Source organism: Oncorhynchus clarkii, chromosome 3, assembly GCF_045791955.1.
Source record: "Oncorhynchus clarkii lewisi isolate Uvic-CL-2024 chromosome 3, UVic_Ocla_1.0, whole genome shotgun sequence".
In the NCBI taxonomy this organism is placed as follows: Eukaryota; Metazoa; Chordata; class Actinopteri; order Salmoniformes; family Salmonidae; genus Oncorhynchus; species Oncorhynchus clarkii.
In genome coordinates, this window is record NC_092149.1 from 55123864 (window position 1) to 55134470 (window position 10607).

At 37.3% G+C, this 10607-nt stretch overlaps 2 protein-coding genes across 2 annotated transcripts; both read left to right on the forward strand.

Annotated features, from left to right (window-relative positions):
- The first annotated feature begins 439 nt into the window (after positions 1 to 439).
- LOC139406032 (homeobox D10a) lies at positions 440 to 2376 on the forward strand. The gene is made up of 2 exons (XM_071148497.1): positions 440 to 1175; positions 1902 to 2376. Exons 1-2 carry the CDS (start codon positions 440 to 442, stop codon positions 2174 to 2176), a joined length of 1011 nt encoding a protein of 336 aa, XP_071004598.1. The 3' UTR covers positions 2177 to 2376.
- Positions 2377 to 5374: 2998 nt separating this feature from the next.
- On the forward strand, positions 5375 to 6717 carry LOC139406033 (homeobox D9a). The gene is made up of 2 exons (XM_071148498.1): positions 5375 to 5967; positions 6265 to 6717. Exons 1-2 carry the CDS (start codon positions 5412 to 5414, stop codon positions 6507 to 6509), a joined length of 801 nt encoding a protein of 266 aa, XP_071004599.1. The 5' UTR covers positions 5375 to 5411; the 3' UTR covers positions 6510 to 6717.
- The last annotated feature ends 3890 nt before the right edge of the window (positions 6718 to 10607 follow it).

Below are 10607 nucleotides of genomic sequence, written 5' to 3' on the forward strand. Positions count from 1 at the left end.
CTACAGCCTATAAAAGTGAGTAGATTACCTATTAGTCGTGAACTTAAATGGTGTTAAAGGTGTTCAAAGTTGTCAAGGTATGGCCATTGGAGCTTGATGCAACTGTACATTATTTTCAGGTTAAGACCATGCACATCAGCTTTGATTTTGTTTCATGCCAAGCAAAGAGAACAGGCTAAATGTTCAAGATGTCCTTTGTCAGTCATGGAATCAATTTCAAGTCCGTGTTCTAGGTGTCGCTGTTGACCACGTCTGCCTCCCAGCCATGAGTCAATTCGTCCATGTGATGGGAAAAGAGGCTGCGTCTCAAGGCCATTTTCAAATTTCATTGGTGAGCTTGTCATGTGGTAGAGAGGCATCCTGAGCAACACGGAGATTGTTGTGCTAGATATGTCAGCCTACAAAGGACATCTCTCTCCTTTTTAAAACTTCTCCAAAAATGTCCTTTCCCAACAGCTCTCCTGCTGCAAATACGTTTTTAGTTGATTCGTTGATTGGCGCTTGCAGAACAGACAGCTTTTACTCCAGCAGCAACATGTACATGCCGTCCGGTGCAGAAATGGGAACTTATGGAATGCAAACCTGTGGACTCCTGCCGTCTCTCGGTAAACGAGGGGACGTCAACCACCAAAATATGGGCATGAATGTCCACTCTTACATACCTCAAATTGATAACTGGACAGATCCGAATAGATCTTGCAGAATAGAGCAACCATCCAACCAGATGCCCAATTGCACATTTTCACAAAACATTAAGGAGGAGAGTAATTACTGCATGTATTCAGACAAGATAGCAAAGGTCAACTCGTCCGATGTCCCTGTATATTCTAATATAATCCCCGAATCGTGTTCAGTTGATGGCCCCGAGATCCCTGTTCCGGGCTATTTCAGACTGAGCCAAACTTACGCGAGTGGGAAACACCAAGACTATGGCCACGAGATGACGAGTCCAAACACCACATTGATGCAGCTCAACAGAATTACTCCCAAACCGCAGTTGTCATCCTTTGTCGAAGTGGAAAAGAAAACAGATGATATACCGCATAACCGGGAGATCAGCAGGACACCCATCCCCGCGGAAAGCCCGGATCCAAAGTCGAGCGCGCAGGAGGAGAAGAATTGCTCCACTGAAGCTTCAGTCTCCAGCCCAGAGTTGCCAAAGAAGGAAGCGAAAGGTAGGTACAATACAAGGATGAATCGTGTCATGGTGTAATATGAACGCTCCAGCATCATAAAACCCAATATAAAACACAAACAGCCCTAAAGTCGTAATGTTTAATGAGAGCCTTACTCAGGTTGCAGTAAAATGCTACCGGAAACTGTTCGATCCGCACATATTTGCATTGGGGTCTATTCTCTTTTATATTTTTCTATATTTACAATGTATGTGTTACTTTGTGGATTGTAGCAAAACAGAATATTCAATTTTATATTTGGGTAAATATTATTTGGGAAAATGTTATTTATTTATTGAAGTGTAATCCATATTATTAACATCTAGTAGACATAAGGCTTGTAGTCTGTTTTGTATCTTCATCCTCAGTGTTGTGATTATCAATTTCCTCCGAAATTATAATACAGAAATACTCCAGCAGGCTCTAACAAACGTGTATTGTAGTGGATTTCATCAGTATGCCTAATATGCATGTCAAATATTACTTTGGTCTAAAAACTCGTGTAATTTAGAGCAGGTGTTGTTAGTTAGAGTTTACAGCCTGTAATATTTCAACATGGTAGTAGCAGATTACGACTACTAACCAATAATACCCATACAAGCTAAAAACCAAATCAATGTAATTGAAGCGTTCTATCATTCTGAGCTGTGTGACTAGTGAAAACATATTTGTGATAGTTCCCTATTTTGCCATGTTCAAGCATGTGTTGGTTTGATTTCATTTCAGACAACAAAACTGACCCTCCAACGAGCAATTGGTTGACTGCAAAAAGCGGCAGGAAGAAAAGATGCCCCTACACAAAGCACCAGACGCTGGAATTGGAAAAGGAGTTTTTATTCAACATGTACCTGACTCGAGAGCGCCGTCTAGAGATCAGTAAAGGCGTCAACCTCACCGACAGGCAAGTCAAGATCTGGTTTCAAAACCGCAGGATGAAGCTCAAGAAAATGAGCAGGGAAAACCGAATTCGGGAACTTACCTCAAATCTCACCTTTTCGTGAGCATGCTTACAAATGCCTGTTTAATTGTCCATTTCCTCTCTCTTCAAAGTAGTGCTGTGGCAGCATTGGACTTGTTTTTGTGTGTGTTTTTTTTTCACTGAAACTGTGACTGTATTTGCTATTTTTGTCTCATTTACATTGTGACGCATTGTGTATTTTGAATGTTTCATCACAGGGTACATACAGGAGACTAGGTCTTAAATTATTAAAATATAGTAGGTATTCATTATTGGACTGTTTGGTTTGATTGAGTCTAAGGAAGTCACAGTGACTTGTTTGTAAGATATTTTTTTTCGGACATGAAAGCACATTAATAGTGGTTGAATAGTTAAACATTCGTTTAAGAGTTAAGCGCAAACCGTCAGCTGAATCGTAAGTAATCTTATAAACGTTTCTGTATTATAAATGTGGTGAGCAATGTAAATGAGTGTACATCTTATGCATGTTTGTGGCATGTATCCTGCAATAAATTGATTGTCAAATGTAATTTCTTATTTCAGTGTTTTGTTTTGCAGTAAGCCAAGGATTTTTCATCGGGCAGGTGTGTAAGAAATACATTAAAGTAAAGTAGAGCACTATTTCTGGAATTGGTACACTATAGGCCCTAACGTTCTTTCAGTTCCGTTAAAATTCATAGGGACTGGTCCGTAGCTTCAAATTGTTATCGTGCTAGAATCAAAGTAAATGAAAAGTAAGAGAAAAACAAGTCTAATAACGATATAAGTATTTTATCTTTAGGCCTGTGTGCAGGGTCCCAATATGAAGCATCTCAATTTTAGCGTTAAGCTACACTCAACATAATTTCGGCCCGGCTATTTTCAAATGATCTTATAGGCCTTAAGTTATTATCTATTGAATTATTTTTTCATTATTATATATATCATTAATTAGTTATTAGGACTATTTTCAATTAGCTTTCAGCAACTTGACTGTAATGAAAAATAAAGTTAGCCTGTAAAGTTAAGTAATTTTAGCTGTTGATTGTGAATAAGGTATCTAATTGGCGTTCGTGGACTGTAAAATTTATTCAAATACACAAAATACACATTTATACTTACTTCTGTTCAAATACACAAAAATAAGACTAATATCCAATAATGCCCTATATAACTATGTAGCTAACATGTTACGATATTTACACGGATCTGGGAAGGTTCCTAATCAACCTACAAAACAGCCATTGGCGTCTGGATATATGCTACTATAAATGCGCTACACTCTTAGAAAAACGGTTCATTAGGGTTTCCATATACAACAATTTATTCTAAGTGTGTAGAGGGATAGGCCTATAACAATAGCCTATTTAAATTGCTTTATTGATCAAAACGGTTGTTTCCATACCACCTAAATATAAGGCTCTGATTATATATATATATATATATATATATATATATATATATATATATATATATATATAATCAGAGCCTTATATTTATATATATATATGTGTGTGTGTGTATATATATATATATATGTGTATATATATATATGTATATATATATGTGTATATATATGTATATATATATATGTGTATATATATGTATATATATATATATATATATATATATATATATATATGTATATATATATATATATATATATATATAGTGTACAATAATGTTTACTTCTGATTAAAAACAATAATAATTGAAATAAAATATTGGCGCAACATTCTGTCATGATTCAAAATGTTGCTTATGTTGATGCAGTTAAACGTCATATGATGGTTTGTTTTGTTTTGTAGGCTTATAATAGCATATAGTTTGCCCACTAGTAGACTTGTCTTCAGCCACTGTGTACAGTCCAACCCAAGTTTATAGCTCTTTATCTGTGCAGACTATTTGAACTCGGTACTCCTATTTTCCGCTTTCCTTTGCCTCACTTTTACTCACACATCACCCCCTCATGTCCAGATGAATGAATGCTGAAACGCACACACACACACACACCACCACCACCAACAACAACGATTGTATGTTTTTATTTAACATTGGCCCCCTTGGCCGCATCATTCGTTTGGTAACACTTTACTTAAAGCATCCAGGTATAGGCTAATGCTCTATAACGTGTTATAAGCATATGTGAGCCCTTATACGGTCTTATAACAATACCTATAATATGCTATGTCTCTCGAGTAAACGCTGACGAAGCGGGTCCCTATAGCGTGCATGGACCTAATGACGTTCAAGCACAAATTCATTGGCAGCTCACCGCGGTGTGGTTCTGTTCCTTCTTTCTCGTTGTTTTTGCTCCATCCTGACCATGGATTTTAAATAAATCGGTTTATGGATTTTATTTACGTTTCTAGGCCTATTCATTGTATATGTGTCTTGATGAGAGCTTGCAAAAGTAGGCTAGTTCCAATGCTATTGGGGTGAGTCGTCGACTAATAGCCTAATCAAGAAGTTATGTGTTCTCAAAAGTAAGAAAACCTAAAAGGCCCTCTTAAATCTAGATTTTTAGACATTACTCTGCACAGATCCACTTTGTTGCGCCAAGAGTCCGTTTTATTAAGGGCACATTAATGTATAATCAAACGCACCTCATAAAGATTTTATTGATCATAAAAACATTAGGCCTATGGCTCTCCTTTAGATACATACAATTTGTATACAAATAATACTTCCTGATTCAAACTTACAAGACCAACCAAACTAGTGAAAGTGACTCCTCGTTTAATAAAAACTAACAATTCCAAAACAGAGTCTGTGCGGAAATGGTGTCTCGTTATTTTACAGCATGTTATTACATTTATTTTACGAGGACTTACAACTCAGAAGTCTATAAAATGTTTTACAAGCATTGAGTGTATGACATACCTTATGACGATATCTTGTAAGAGTTTACATGCATAATATGCAATGGCATCAATGTTGAGTGGTGGTTGTGAAATAAATGTGTGTATTAATCTGTTGACGTAAAAAAAAAAAATAGTCCGGCACCGCCCTCAACTGTAAGTATGCACATTCAAAAGGCCCAGAAACACAGAATTTCTTAAGGTTTTACATTTTTCTCTTCAAACATTTGGTTTTATTGGCACTCTTGAATAAATAGGCAAATTAAAGATAGGCCTACCGTTACCAGCGGACTGATTTACTCACTGTATTGGTAAATATGATCACGTGATTCATGTAACCAATCCCTGAAGATTAAGCCAGCAAAAATACTATGATTGTTCAGAGGGAAGGTTTCCGTAACAGTGTAACCTTTTATATGACTACGAAGGGATCCAAAAATGTCGACCAGTAGCACTCTAAGTAACTATTATGTGGACTCTATAATGGGGCATGAAGTGGAGGATGTGTACGGGGCGCGTTTTATCCAGGGTCCGCACACTACGACCTCAAGGCCATCAGGTGTTGGGGACAATGCAGATTTTTCCTCCTGCAGTTTTGCACCCAAGTCAGCCGTTTTCCCAGGGTCTTGGTCCTCTGTTCACACGCAGTCCACTGCCGCAGTGTCAGGGATTTACCATCCTTACGTCCACCAGTCCCATCTCTCCGCAGCAGACAGCAGATATGTTCGGTCCTGGATAGACCCAATTTCTAACGTTTCTTTCTCCGGCTTTCACTCTAACAGTCGGCATTATGGAACCAAGCCCGAAAGTTTACCACCGAAAAGGACTGAGAGTGCCACTTTTGAGACAGAGACTCCGGTGGTCGTCCCTGGCCCTGATTACGCATGTGGAGTATCCGAATGCCCAGAAAAAGTAACCAAAGAGAGCGTTGGCAGTGATATGTCGAGTCACAGCGAGCCTAAAGAAGAGAAACAACAACAACAACTTGACCCAAGTAAGTAAACGGAATTGCCCCCTGATTTACAACCGTAAGAACTGTAGGAGCTGGGTGTGTAAAACTGGAGGTTTTACTAACCTATAAAAGTGTCTAGCTCATAACCACGGGCCGAAAAAAACTACCCACTGCTGTAAAGTGGGTATTTAACACAAAAGTGTGATAATAATTCTATCCACAAATTCAGTCTTTTGTACAAATATACAGTATTTAATTACATTCCAATGCTTGTATTTGCTATTTTATTTCGTTTTCCTGCTTATTCTCATGTGAGTTTCAACTTTCTCTCTTCTCCAGACAACCCTGCAGCAAACTGGATTCATGCACGTTCAACAAGGAAGAAGCGATGTCCATACACGAAATATCAGACACTAGAACTGGAAAAAGAATTCCTTTTCAACATGTATTTGACACGAGATCGACGATACGAAGTTGCTCGAATTCTCAATTTAACTGAAAGGCAGGTCAAAATCTGGTTCCAGAACAGAAGAATGAAAATGAAAAAGATGAACAGAGAGAGAGGCAGTAAGGATCACTTATAACTAGACTGGGTGTAGTCCCTCGCCTTTTGATGTATCATATTGTTGTGATTACTTAGAATAAAAGGTTGGTTGGAGCTTAAGCTATGCATTTTTGTGTTGATGTATCAAATGGAAAGGTTGACTCAACATGCCCGGAAATACGCTCTTTCTTTTTTGTTTTAATCAAAGTCTTAAACGATTTACTCTATTGATTAACCCGAGCTCGAGTATTTATGCCCAAAATGAGACCAGGGAATAATATACTTGAGTATACAGTTTTCTTAGTCGTGTAGCCTTTTAGAAAAAAATCGAATGTTTTAAGAAGTTGCATTGATGCTTATATTTCGGCGAAAGAATCCTCACGCAAATTGGAAATGATTTAACAAAGTAGAGGCCAACTGAGTATGTTTGTCCTACTCTAGGGCAAGAATTTAAAACGAAAGGGTCATGTTTTTGAGTATTTATGATATTGTCATCGTGTTTTTTCTGAGGTTGCTAGTTTTGAAAAAAGACAAGAAAGCTATTGGGCGTAGCCTTAATCATTACATAGGCTAATATTCCTGCATTTTTACAATCCAATTCCGGCTGTATTTAACCGTGAAGTTGTTCTTAAATCACATTTTCTGCTCAGTGGTTTTGCAGTGGTTGTCCCTATATAGACATGCTTGTTATTAGCCTAGCTACATTGTATTTGAATACATATATATATATATATATATATATATATATATATATATATATATATCAATTTGAGATGCATTGCTGTATATAGTTATTCCTGACGCTCTGAACACCAATTCAACAACGTGTATTAGCCGACTCTTAATATAAAGCTATGGGCTAGTGTAGGCCCCATCGCATCAATGCAGTACTTCGTAAGAATTGAGAGGGAGGACTAATAACGCCTTATTGCAAACATAATTAGATGGGTTGATGAGGGGCGACGTAGGGTTAATGATAACGTTTCTTTCACTTAAATACATTCATTTTGGTTCATCTGTATGAGCCTGAGATTCAATGATTGGACATTTCGTTGTCTTTAAAAAAAAAAAATTAAGGTCAGCAGAATGAAACATCTAAAAGGTGCCACTTGGTGTAGTGAACTACCATTTCAGGATTGTTTTCCTAGTATGAATTTGGCTTACAAGGTGGTTGGACTTCACTTGAAAAGTAGGAGAATGAACATGGTTTAAAAAGACTAGTAATAAAGAATTTATGATTGGGAGAGGTGTTGCACGGATTTCCAATTTATTGTCCAACCTGTACGTATAATTGCTTTAAAGCAGGAAGAAACGTGGTCCAATAAACCCATATAGATGGCTAGACGTCTGGTCTAAATGAGTTTATGAGCCAGGGCAATAATTGCACTCTCCTTTGAAACACTCTTACTTGGGGTGTTTGAGTCTGTTGCTGACTAACAGAAATGCAGCCATTTTTTTTTCTACAGGGTGTCTGGTCGATAAATTGTCTGTCTTCGTGACTGAGAGGAAATCAGACCCCCTAATGGATAGAAAGTCACGTTTATTCATCAACTGCATTTCCTATTGAGAGGGCAAAACTTCACTTTGACTGCTGCATAGAAGGCCGTTTACAGCGGTGGATCTATTGGCACTGCAAGGGTGGATTTAGACCCTGTTTCTGAAATTCCATGAAATGTCACATGTAATTACTGTTCTGTGTGTAAAAAAAAAAAACCCTGCGTTTTATGCGAAAAAAACGTACATTGTTTATCAGGGGTTGAAACATCTGAGAATACAGTTGGATTTTGATGCATAATTTGTAATCGCTCTGGTTACTTTGATGAAAATAAATGATGATGATTGACACATTCATTCCCCCTATTCTCCAAGTATTGCTAAAGTGGTCTACTAGATAGTATTATTGGTTAATGAAGAGAGACAACTTATTTTATACTGGGGTGCATTTTGTTGGTAATCATTAGCGCTAGAGGGCGACGTTGTTCTACACAAGACTACATGTCAATGGCGGTCGACGGGTTGATCGAGGTATAGGCCCTAAATGTTTGTTTCAAATATAATATTCAATTAATTAATTAAAAATATATATTTTCTAAAGATTGGAGGCTTTGTTAGATCGCTTTTATCGGTAGATAGAATATAGGCCTATAGTCCTACATCAAATAACATATTGAGTGTTATAGTTGCAATTATAGATTTGGCGAAAATTCTCATTTAGTATTGTGTCGCTGACTAGATTTCTATTTTAACCCTTAAATATAATGAGCGTAATTAGCCTATAACCATACCTACATTAATAACAGAAAACAGTGAAAATATGCTTTTACATTAGAGCAATCGGTATAATAGTTTGTAATTAATGATTTGAGTTACTATGATAATTAATAGGATTATTATTAATTACGATTATTTATTTGTTTATTTGTATTAGTTGATTTATTGGTTCACCTAGGCCTATCAGAAATGTCCTTGAAATGTTAGCGAAGACCAATGAAAAGGAAAGGATAGGCCTACATATACGAAAATATTATAACTGTTTTCTTTCATGGGACAAACACTGAACTCTGAATTCCCTCCACTTGTATTTTTTTTCGGCCTCATCCAGTGACGTTAACTACTGTACATATAATTTTAGGATGTTTTTGCTCCTACGGTATGCGGATGTATCTTAACATATCTGTTGACCTTGCCTCTTTCTAGGTTTCTTTTCTGCGCTATTTTGGGGACAAAGTTATCTATGAGTCTCATTAAAAACAAACATATAAATAATATATACCGCAGGACAAGTCGACCTATAGCAAAACATTCTCCCGTCCCTGGTTCCTTTCATGCGTTGGGATCAGAAGAAATGGCAAATGTGTCTTTAGGTGTGCTTGATCAATGTTCAGCAGGCGACAGTTACTGACTTCTGGAATTTAAAAAACTAAGCCAACCATAAGACTGTTGGACAACAAAACTAGCCTACTCCAGGAATTGTCCTTAAATTTAGGCATAAATGTGTTGTTATTTCGAGCCTTTTTATTGCAGTTGGGCCTACAAACAGAAAATGATATTTCTTGCAGCTTACAATTCAGCCTTTCCACAAGCTTGTCTGTTGAGTCTGTAGCAGGCTCTGCATCAAGTTCAATAATTTTATAATCATGCAAAGCAGCGCGCAAGTTATCAACCGAATCCTTGTGGAATTACGTGTCATAGCGACTGCTCTAAATGTCACAAATACGATAATTTACAGAGACAGCAGGCCTTTACGACACCGCAAGAGACCGAGCTGCTACAATACCTTGACTATAAATCGTCCGGTGGTAATACTGGCGAACTACCAGAGCGCCTAAATGAAAGCCCGTCTTTTCCACAGACGCTCCTCTGGATGAGACCTCAAGGTTGGTTGATTCTCGTAAAATGTCCTTTCAAATCACGTACAGGCCCAATTCCTAGGCTTACTATTTTCAAAAATATCCTTCTCTTGCCGTAAAATTGCACAATTCTTTGAAAATAATGATAATATGCTGGAATGGAACATTGCATAATGCAGTCTTCTAACCCCTAGTGAGGAGAAGAAACAGACAGTCAGTATGCCATAAAACTGAAGCAGAAGAAAGAATTTTGCCTCCAACCCCATGTGACCAGGGAGATAAGGTTCGATGTGTTGACCCCACAATAAGAAAACGAGTTTACCATTTAAAAAATGCTGTCTCCAATGGTACCAATCCCACTGAAACACAACAATAGAATGCAACAGAATACAATCCCCATTTTACGCACGCATTACGCATACCCATGCCCAGCCGAATCACGCTGAAATACACACACGAAAACATCCTAAAGGCCATTTGTGTACACTGCCTTCTGGCTGTCTTTACAGACCCGAAGCACATTGGTACTATCATGAACGAAAGACTGCTACAATGAATTGTACTACTACTAATAATAATAACATACACATGTAATGTAAGTTTATATTTCTTTGTTGCTTAGTTTCCCCAAGAAAATACTGAGCATTGATTAATACACCAAAATACACTATAGTATTTTTTTTTTTTTACATCTTATGACATAATGCGTAATAGTCTTAAAAAATCCTAGTCCTGGATTCCCTGGACTAATAGGGATACATTTGGTTTGCCTTAATAATACGTGCATG